The sequence below is a fragment of the Sinohyriopsis cumingii genome, chromosome 9 (genome assembly GCF_028554795.1).
Source record: "Sinohyriopsis cumingii isolate HCF-2022 chromosome 9, ASM2855479v2, whole genome shotgun sequence".
Classification (NCBI taxonomy): Eukaryota; Metazoa; Mollusca; class Bivalvia; order Unionida; family Unionidae; genus Sinohyriopsis; species Sinohyriopsis cumingii.
The window spans coordinates 92,060,887-92,072,863 of NC_142969.1; the positions used below are offsets into that span (position 1 = coordinate 92,060,887).

The window sequence follows — 11,977 nt, forward strand, 5'->3', positions numbered from 1 at the left end:
CAAAGTCATATGGACAGCGTTCTTTTGCATACCAGGGCCCAACAACGTGGAATGAATTGCCCACTGAACTTAGACACAAAGACACAGTGATCACATTCAAGAGGGCTCTCAAAACTCACTTATTTCGACAGCAAGAACAAACTTAGAGACCAAATAATGTTTCCTACCTGAAATATTCTCAGCATGTTCTTTTTTTTTTAATTTCATGTTGTTTGTTTTTGTACTAATATTATTATGTTTCTTATCTTATAGGTGTTTTCTAAAGTTGTAAAGAGCTTAGAGCTTCTAAAGATTAGGCGCTATACAAAGTCCTCATTATTATTCTTTAGAAACTGAGTGAGGGTACGTTAATATTGTCGTGATAAAGTAATTTGTTATAAGTGATTTCGAAATAGGTGAGGTTGACAAGTCCTTTTAACATTGTCTTCCTTCTGAGAAGCAGCTTTCATATCTTTGACACGAAATTTTATTACGTGAAATACACGGCCAGCTGTAGAAACACCTATTGCAGTGGATAATAATTGGGACCAGCATTTACAACCGATGAGACATATTTTTCACATTATTATTAGTTGATCAGCTTGAGGACTTACTTTTACCGTTCAGATTTTGACTTCAAACGAGAAAATGGAAATCTGCCCTAAGCATAATATTTTTAGACTATGTACTAATGTAAGCACATGCATTGAATACGAATGGTTTCACCGAGTGACTGAATTGAAATGAAACTTTGGCATACACCTCAGGGATAATATTAACGTAATTCCTAATACATCTTGTATTGTCTGTATGATTTAGCCTATAGACTGTGTTGAAGCTGTGCCTTTTATATTAAATAAAATATTTCTTGTGGTAGATGATAGTTCATAAATAGGCTAATGTACTGTCAACTTAGAAAACAATACTGTAGCCCGTACGTTTGTTTTCCTCTAACTGCTCGAAACTAGTTGTTGACATAGCGATCATCTGCAAGGTTGATGCCATCTTGGCGATTCGTCATTTAGATATTTTGTACATTTAATTACGTTTATTTGTCTTTTGTCAAGTCTTAATAAAGAGCGCACATTGAAGATACTTATAAATTACACAATAAGGTGCATGCATTTGTTTTTGCATTCCGTGCTCCATCACATAGTCTCATAATTGTCTTCTTTATATCCAGATATGCTGTACACAGTCTGCTGACGCTAACTACCAATGCCCATTAACTACTGGGTGGTCGGCCGTACATATAACCTCCCATAGTTCCTCGTCAATTACGCTGGACGTTGCTTCATGCACCGGAAATGGCCGGCATATCAGAGGAATTCGATACGCGTGGCACGAGAGTCCATGTCAGTTTAAACATTGTGCAATATACGGCCGTGATAATGCCTTACCTGCGCCGCCATTCAAACATCATTTGTGACAACATTTACTAAAATAAAAAGCATCACAGTACACGAACTCGGCAACACGTGTACTTCGTAATCGCATATTTCATATATGAGATAATGAATAAAAGTGGTCTAATATAACACTCTGTGTTGAAGTGGGGTTTTCTTCTTCTTTTTAAATCCCCTCTGTATCCTTATCTTACTGTTCATATCAAATTATTATGGCAAGGTACAAATGACCAAACCACGCTGAGCAAGACGTTTATTCGCAATTGGTTATACCCACTTCCATAATGTATGCCATTACGTTAAATAGTTCTCCTTGCCCTTGAATTGATCAATACCATTCCTGTTGAAATGTCTGTTGTTCTTCATTATATGAATAATGCCCTGTTTGTTACACCTGTCTCACATGTCGAAACAAGTGTGTCTTCTTGTTTTTAGTTCCGCCGTTGGTTATATTTAAAATCTTTAATCGTAGCCCTGCCACAAGGGTCAACGAAATGGTATGCTACCTGGTCGCTCCTGAGATTCACCGGCTTAATTTTGATCGGTCTTGATTGCTTCCGTTGCAGTCTCTGTGGCAGACAGACATAATGACTTTTAGTTATAACTTACGATCATACCTCAACCACATTCGCACATCGAATCTGCATCTGGCAGTAGAGACTATCTCTGAAAGCAGATAGGTAGATACGATCCATCTATAATCCGGCCCCTTTTGATAGACGATCCTTCTCTAATAGTATCCTTTTGGGATACGATCCATCTATAATCCGGCCCCTTTTGGTAGCCTATCCATCTCTAACATCCATCTCTTCGGATGCGGGAGGTCGCTGGTTCGAACCCCAGCCGAATCATATCAAAAAATGGTACTAACAGCTGCCTCTCTTGGTGCTCAGCATTAAGAAGTTAGTGTCAGGACTGGTCGGCCTGGTGTCAGGATAATGTGGTGAGACACGATGCCACATGTCTGCGGTATGATTCCCTAGTGCTAGACATCACTATAAACTGCCACACTGCAGACATCGTAGCGATATGACTGAAAAATTGTTAACGCTACGTTAAAATCCAAATCACACACACACACACACACACACACACACACCAACCTTCGATTGGTGAATATGGAGTTCAGTTTAATAGCTGAACTGAATGACTGACGTACAGACACACAGACGCACGAACGGAATAATTGAGAGAAGTTCTCTATTGATTAATATCAATATATAGTATGTACAAGTCTGAGGTGATAATCCTGGTATCTAATAGATACTGTTCGGTTAGAAGATAATTAGAGATAATTTCCTTAAAGCTGTCTGCTACATATGTTCTGCTTGTTCATTAGCTGTAGAAAATAAATAATTTTCCTTGTGGTAATATAACTGTCACTGCAAAAATGATTACATTAGTGGTTAGAAAGGAGACGAAATGGATTATTTCAGTTTCATATATCGTGTGCTATATATATTATTTTCTATGGTTTTGTAATTCTTACGTAATCAAAATATTTAATTGCAATTTTTTTACAAGTGAACAGACCATGTATAATGTATTAAAGATGATGCCATTTTCAACAAGATCATCGGCGTGGTCATATTTTATTAGCATCATCTCCAACTGAAACATGGATACATATATGTATTGTGAGCGGTCTGTAAACCTGTGGACATACTATTTTATTAGTTCGTTTATATTAGTACCACCTAGTACTTATATTTATAAAAAAATACATTTTCACTGTCGTTTACATTAAAATGGTTTTTAATTGAAAACTTTCCTATTAAAGTAATTTGTTTATTTGCCAAAAGGCGTGAAGGTACTCATTCTAGAGGTTTTAAATTCATGCTGTATTTGCATTATTTAGCAAGAATTTTTAAACAATCTGTTTTAACTGGTCTATAATACAGTGAAGGCAACACACATGGTTTCATTTAAATGTTAATCTTTTGGGTTTAAAGAGTGATGTTGATAAGGATCAATAAATCAGACGATCCAGAACATGCAATAAAACCCATGTGATGAGACTATGTACGTTTTCAGTGAAGTCATAACCCTATTCCAGATAGTCTGAAGTCTCTGAAACAATTCGCATCCATTTAAGTCCAGAACAACAAGGCAGCAACGTTTGTTAATAACAACAGGTTTCAGCAGGCGATCATATTTACTTTTACTAACTTATTTTATGTCAATCACTCGAGTGTGGGGTCAAAACAGCAAATTTCCATCCTTGAGAGGATTATATTTTGCACCAGTCTACTCGTTTATGAACGTAACAACAACAACAACACACGCACGAACAAATAATAAAAGCAAGCGAACACAAACTACTTATTTTACATTTTGTATGTGTCATAAATATTGTTACAATGCAGAATCTATATTGCCAAGGGAAACAACTCTCTTATTGCCCTGTGAGGTAAAATAATTCTTATGCGAACGACGTCCTTTAGTTAATTTTTATATAGTCTCATTACAAGATGTGTTGCCGGCATATTAAAGCCTAACATTTCCCTCCAATTTATTGTATAAATTAACTATTTATTATCGTTAAGACAACGGGCATAGATGTATATGGTAGTTTTAGTTTAAAGGACTTCAAGCGGTCACATATGGTAAAGTTATAAATAAATTTTAACATTGTTCACGCATTGGATCCAGACTGTCAGTCTGACCCGTATGACTTTGGGTCTGTGTTTGTCATATATGTAAAGGTAAGAATTTAGACTGTTCATGAACACTGACTTTGTCTCTATTCTGCAGCTTTGATAAAATAACACCATGTTGTAAAAATATAACAATCTGTTCTGTATAAGGAGCAGACGTTCTAAGCCCTAGCTAGGGTGAACATTAAAGAATTTGCAAGCCTTACGGGTTATTTCACAATGTTGTTAAAATGAACCCCGTAATAATATGCAGATCTGCCTGCAATGCGAACATAATTTATTCTTAACTACTAGCAACACAGGAAGTTTCACTTTCTTCTGACAATACTGTTGTATCTCAGTATTATCATCCACTAATATGGTATAAGTTGTAACGAATCTCAACGAGTATTAAAAAGATATAACAAAACATGGTGCTTCAGCCACAAAACTGAAAAGTGTAAACTTTCCTTTTAACAAAGACCAGGGACGTACGTCATGTGGAAATGTTTCCTTTTTCTTTTCGAGAGTCACTCAGTTAATCTAGAAAAATGTTATATGACTTAATTGCATTTATCAATAATTGTTACGGTCTAATTCTTGTTTGTTGATTGATGTGTTGGTATTACTTTACGTGATCTGTGTTGCTTCTTTTCTGAATTATAATGTATGTATGATCTCACAGTTCATAAAATAATAAGGCATTCAGGGTTGAGTTATGATTTACGAATCCTTGTCCATTCAAGGTAAAAAAAGGACATATTTCTTTTGTAATATTTATATTATGAATTCTTACAATCACTAGATCCTCTCTTTCAAAATTGCGACAGGTACTCTATTCTAGAAGGCCCTATTCGTCCGGGTGACAATTCCCCTATAGTCAAATGTTTTCTTTCAGCTAATAAGAAAACGAAATCTCGGTCTCTACTTGATATATCTTTGTCTCCACGATAAGAACAAATAGTATTATTTTACTCCTTTTTATTGAAAACCTTCTTTCACTTGGCGGATATTTCACGTTCTAAATTAGAAATGAATACATATCATCTTTAGCTTAAATGGAAGCTAGTCACAAAATATGGTCATGGCAACAGCCACAAGTTACTTTGAGGAAACTATTTTATTTTGCAGTGTCTGCAGTTCATGTCCTTTAACATATTGGTCCAAAAATTGACATCCTTTTCGTGTTTCAAATGTAACCTATCCTCTCGGTTTGGTCATGGTTTCTCTCTCTCTCTCTCTCTCTCTCTCACACACACACACACACACACACACACACACACACACACACCACTCCAGTGGCCCAGTGGTTAGAGCGTCTGCCTTAGACGCGGAAAGTCGCGGGTTTGAACTATTGTTAAAGCTACGTTAAAATCCAAATCACACACACAAAAACACTCTCTCTCTCTCTCTCTCTCTCTCTCTCTCTCTCTCTCTCTCTCTCTCTCTATATATATATATATATATATATATATATATATATATATATATATATATATATATATATATATATCAAGAGAGAGAGATTTATAGTATGTATGCTGTACCTTTTATGTACCACTCGTTGTATAAATTTTTCATTGAAAGGAAACTTGGCAAGCCTCGTTTCCCATTTCGCGAAACATTATACATCTTCTGGTATATCACTGATACAACATATATTGTATTTATATGAAATACAAATACACATATTTGCCCTTTGAGCGGAGTAAAGATTGACTAAATGCATCTGTGTATTGACGGAATGAATGAGGTCGTCACATCCATGTCCAGTGTGTCCGCTACAAAATGTAGTTCTCTGCCTTTTGTGATTATTCAAAATCACCTTTTCAAATTGATAAGTTAATTATTTTTTTCTTTTCATACCTTCAATTTATATTCACATTAATTAAATCAATTTAAACCACTTTATGATTTGAACATAAAAAATAGTTGTAATAAAGAAAGTAGAGCACTACAAACACATGGTAAGCTTCTTGAACACTGACCACACAGCCATTCACGTAATGGAGCATTGAAATTAGATTTGTGTTAAATAGACAAAATGACGAACCAGTAAGAAGTAATTAAAATATTTGACTGTATTTACAGTGAATATAAGTAACTATTACGCTTTAATTAACGTTAATACCAACCATAAAATTTTGTTTACTCTTCTCTCTCTCTCTCTCTCTCTCTCTCTCTCTCTTCCCCTTTCATTTGAGGTCTGTCTGACTTTTACTATCATTCACAGGTCGCATAAGACAGGCGAAAATCCTCTACCATTGTTTTTTATGGAGTTTTGCCCGTATCTTCCTCCGATAGTCCAGAGAGAGAGACAGTGAGACAGAGACAGAGAGATAGAAAGACAGTCAGACAGAGAGATCGGGTGGGGATGGGGAGGCTGTTTGAGAGAATGTAGACAAACTGCTGCATCTTTGAATCATTGATTATATGAACACTAGATAAATCTCAAGGAAAGTGTCCACATACCGTTAGGGCGAACCACATTCTTGTAGGTTACTAGGTGTTTTCTATTTGGATATATTGTAACCATAAGTAGATTTTCAGGCGATAAATCTTTTCCGGCAAGATTCGTCCTTTGGTCAATCGGAAAATACACTATAAAATCCGGAGATGGGGACCCCTTCCTTGATGGTGATGTCTACTTAGCCGTAAAGATAAATAGTGAAAATCTGACCTCCAATATGGCTGCCTGAATAGCAATCTTCGACGTCCTTTTACTCACTTCTTTGAGACGGCTGGGTATCGATTTTGTGCTTTCATTAGATGACTTCTTATTATGTCTAATTTGTCCAAATTGGAAACTAATGTAACAGCCGATATGGCCAACATGGCAGCCACATTGAAGATTCTTGTTATAGTTTCTCCTCCAAAATCGGAAAATCTTATCAACGTGGGATTTTACCCTGAACACTACTTGCCAGCACTTTCTGGTCCTAATTAAATGGTGCTTGTCTGGGATAGAAACTATCCTCATTTTGAAAATCATGTTGTTGTTATTGCTTTTAAATGGAATGTCATTTTGACATGGGGTTTCCCTGTAGAGTCAAATGGTCATAAATGAAAAAGATGCAATTTGACCCCCAATCCAGTCACCATTGCACCTAACTATATTGTTCAAGCTTTTGGGTCTTGAGGGTTTTTCTTAGAAACATGGCTTACATATGCAACAGTTTTCAGTTCCGGCTTATTTTGAGAAACATACCTTTCACTGTCAAAATTTATTCATATCCATTGTTGCATGTTTCTTTTGAATGAATATCAAACAGGTCAACCTGCTACTGGTGACGCATTTGACTGGCAATCTCATTTGCAGGAAAATTGTTTTCTCGCATGGAGATTGTTCGATTATCTGGCCTTTCTATTCAGCGTTTTTCATTTGAATTTAGTTTCGCTCCGTTTAATTTGTTCATATAATTTCTTGATTTTTTTGGAAACAACCGTTTTTTCCCCAATCATTTTAAATATCCGTCATTCATTAAAACTGTATAAAGGATCTAACATAGTATATGCTTTATACGTACAGGCGAAAGGGATGACAGTCTAATATAATTACGTGTATTTTAGCAGTTTTCAGCGTTACTTCCCTTGTTTCAAAAGCATGGGTACTTTTATATTTTGGTTTTAATATGCCTTTTCTATGGTTGATTCTAAATCAGTTACCTCATACACTTAGCCATCATCAAATTTTAATTCGAAGTTTGTCATTACATAAAATTTTATTTCTGTTTTTGTCGAATCATAGTAGATAGATCTTGTTAAGTTGACAAGATATTAAAATTATGATGTAAATTTAATAGGATAAAAGTTTTGTATTGACCAGCATCAAATAGATAATTTATTACATAGCCAATCTGTATCGATTTAAGCATCTTTCTCCTGGGGAGAAGGTAATAATTTGCTATTGTGAGATAATATTATTCATACCTTGGTAATTTGAACTTAAAGACGCAATTCAAAAGATAAAATAATACAACAAGGAGTTAATTTTCCTGAAATCTATATTGTACGGCATTGATGTAAAATGAAAATTGAAAAATAGATTTAACCTTATGCAGAAAACTGATCGCATAGTTTTTCTTATACTATCAAAATTACATTTGGACAATAACTAAGTCTATAATAACTGACAGGCTATAACAACAATTTCAACATAATTCCAGAAGTCCTTGATCTGTGATGTTTACAGATGACCAATGACGGAGTTGTTCCTAATGTAAAAATCCAAAATGTCTTTATGTCCATCTCTAAGGATCTTCCATATTTCTACTCACCATCTGTACCGTATGTACTCCAATTATGTTCTTTAATCTTAAACAGCTGGACCGCTCCGGTGGCTTAGTGGTTAGAACGTCCGCCTCGGATGCGGGAGGTCGTGGGTTCGATACCCGGCCGAGTCATACCAAAGACTTACAAAAATAGTACTAACAGCTGCCTCGCTTGGCGGTCAGCATTAAGAGGTTAGTGCTAGGACTGGTCGGCCTGGTGTCAGGATAATATGACTGGGTGGGACATAATGCTACATGTCTGCGGCATGATGCCCCAGTGCTAGACATCACTATAAACTGTCACACTGCAGACATGGTAGCGATATGACTGAAACATTGTTAGAGCTACGTTAAGAACCCATATCACACACATACACACACATCTGAATTTTAGCTGGTGTGTAATGTAAAAGAATTGCATTTTCCATTTGAAGTTCTTTACATTCAAAGTTCAAAACCATTCCTTCTGGTGAGATCTAAATAGAGTGTCCCCTCTCAAAGTGGGGGTTATATGAATGCACATTATGTGATATTCAACATTTTTATAAATCAGCATTCTTTATAAGGTTGTAACATGTCGCCAATAATTTGTTGCCTTTGATGACCTTGGGCTTATTATTGCAAGGAAAGAGAAGTTAAATTATCTGCACTCTCTGCTTACAAATCATTTTCCCCATTGGTAATTTGGCATTGTATATTTAAACAAATACAAATTTAACGAGGAAAATGTTGTCTTTATTTAAAGTATAAATATTTTTCAAGATAAATTTATCTTGTGTCTTCGTCTTACAAAACTATTTTCCTTGGATGAAGTAACATATTTGAAAAAGAAAACATTGGCAATAATTGCTTTGTTTTTGTCTGGAAAATAATTTTTACAGAGAATCACTTGGATTTAACCATAGGACCAAGATACATTAATATTGCATCAATAAAGCGGTTTCTTATAAATGATTTCGAGATAGATCATATCGACAAATAATTTTAACATAACCTTCCTACTGCAAAGAAAGTGTCTTTCTTAAGTTGATATGAAACATTATCAGGTTAATTACACTAACCGACATAGATACATCCTATTATGGTGCCTTTTTCAAGTTGATGTGCCAATTGTTCACAAAATCATCAGTTGAAAAGCCTGACGATATAATAGTACCGTTCTTATTTACATTTAGAACGAGAAAATGAAGACATCCACCATGGGTAATGCTTTTCAATGGACTGCATGCTGACAGTTGTACATCAATGCAATCGGCATGGAATCACTGAGTGACTAAATGCAACCGTAACTTTGATTTGCACTTGTAAATAAAGGTAATGTATATCTTATTAAGCTGTAAACAAAGTACATTTTGTTTTGTGAAGTAAAATTAAGATGCATTAACATATATGTAGAAGACTTTGATGTTAAAAGATACAGAACTAACATAGTTCTTCAGTCAATTTAAAATAGAACAGAAAAAACAATTATCTAGCCTTTATGTCTGGTTTAACTTTTAGCGATCAACACTAATCATTTATCTAACGCTTCTCGACAAGATTGACACTGTCATCGTTATTCGTCATTTGGACCGTACATTTTTTAATTAATTTCACTTTGCCATTTGTCAAAACTGAGAGAATGTGTGCATGTCCAATGTATTTAAAATGATAGCACGTGAATTCTTTCTTCGAAGAGTGTCATATGTTTCAAGATTTGATATCCGAATAAGGTGATTTTATTTCCTTTTCCGGTCCAAGAATTGATAATTGTCTTACGTATTTATGTCCTAATATGCTGCACACATCTACGAATGCTCTTGAAGAACTGGATGGTTGGTTGTACAGATAACTTTCCATAGTCCTTTGTCTATTGATCTGGATGTAACTGTCTTTATAAGAAATGACCGATATATCCGAGGAATCCGTATGCGTGGAATAAGAGTCCATGTCAGTTTAAACGTTGTGTACGATACGGCTATGGCTTACCGGCAATGAGATTCAAACTTCATTTTGACAACCTTTGATATAATAAATACTGTAATAATCCAAATGGTAACTTGACCGAGCGATGTAAGCCCTGAAGCGATTCTGCTAGAAGTCACAAGTTTTCCAAAGACCTCTAAACAACTAATCTTGTAAACTGGAAACTCCAACGTGTCCATTCTATAAATAATTTTACACTAAATAATTCAAGACCACAGATCTCACAACTTCCCAATTCTCTTTCAACCGCACAACTATGTTGTTTCTCATTATTAACATTATGTAACGTACCGTCAGTATTTCACGCCGTAAAAGTATACTACTCAGCCAACTAATACAGGGAACTAGTTTTACTACGCCACTTTAGGCCAGACACATTATGGTTTTAAGCCAATCTCGCCTGTACCTTTGCATAACATTTACCATCATGGCAAAAATAAACGGTGCCTGCCCAAGACGGAACAGTCCCCTCTCGTTTATTCCATTGTGTAATTTACCAGCTACCAATAATAAATACTGCATTTGGAGTCATACAATCAATGTACACAACTAGATTTTAATAGGGACTATTGAACCCCAGGGACACTCATGCGGCTCTGACCTGACTTCACCAAAAGTTACCATGGCATCATGGAAACTCACTACCACACTTCGCACCGTGACGTTTGTTCCTAGTAATTGGCTAATTATTTCGGTCTGATGACTATTTCCTCAGGACCGATTTCCCATAATCAAACAAGTAGTCACAAACATGTAAGAAATCCTTAACACGAAGCGCTATAAACAAATGCGCATACTAAAATTTATTACAATACCATCTCATTAGAATAATTCAGCAACACATTTGAAAATCACATATTTCATATATGAGATAATACAAATGCCTAATATAATACTCTGCGGTTCATGTTGTTGTGTTTTTCTTTTCCTCCCTATTCTAACAGTATTATTATACTTATTGCTCATTTGACCTATTACCACAAAGAACAAACTATCAAACTTCGCTGTCCGAGAGGTTAAATCGAACCGTTTTCTTTAAGGCTAGAGTTCCGCTTGCATTTGGGTTGATCAATAGCTCTCCGGTTGGAATGTATGTTTTCATTCATTCAAACAATGCTGCTCTCTTTATTCCATTTTAGCCGTTTCTTCTCAAACAGATACCATCAATACCTATACGATTGGATTATATAAGGTGGAAGCAACTTAAACTGTCGTTAACGTGGAGATAACTAGTCTTTCATGTCTGTTGAAGACTGATCTTCTCCTTTTTAGTTCAGACGCGGGTCAAGTTCAAAATATTTTTAATCCTAACCCTGTCACAAGAATCAGAAAGGTCAATAAAATGGCATGTTCCTTAGTCGCTACTGAGATCAACCGGCTTATGTTTGTCCACACATGATTGTTGCCGTTGCTGTCTCTATGTCTAATATACACAATGACTTTTAGTTATAACAAGCGATCATGTCAAACATATCCCCATCTTATTCACACCTATGGGTTAGATCTAGCAATAGAAACTATATAATAAAACATGTAAAATAGATAGATTCAATCCATATCAAACTAATCGTGCTCTTTTTGGTAGATTTTCTCCAAGAAAGGAAGGCATTTAAAATTATGCTCTTTCGCTCTCGATGAGAAAGTTGACCACATTCGAACGTTTCCTTGACAGCCACACAGTCTTTAAAACCATTTTAACAAATATAATCATTCTCCCTCA

The 11,977-nt window shown here is 35.5% G+C and overlaps 1 protein-coding gene across 1 annotated transcript in view; it reads left to right on the forward strand.

Moving 5' to 3' along the window:
- Window positions 1-1,531, forward strand: part of LOC149792238 (uncharacterized) — a 40,357-nt gene extending 38,826 nt beyond the window's left edge. The window contains exon 17 of the mRNA XM_089969546.1: window positions 1,163-1,531. Within this exon, the coding sequence (XP_089825672.1) occupies window positions 1,163-1,408 (246 nt within the window). The 3' untranslated portion in view covers window positions 1,409-1,531. The remainder of the gene's footprint in view (window positions 1-1,162) is intronic.
- The last annotated feature ends 10,446 nt before the right edge of the window (window positions 1,532-11,977 follow it).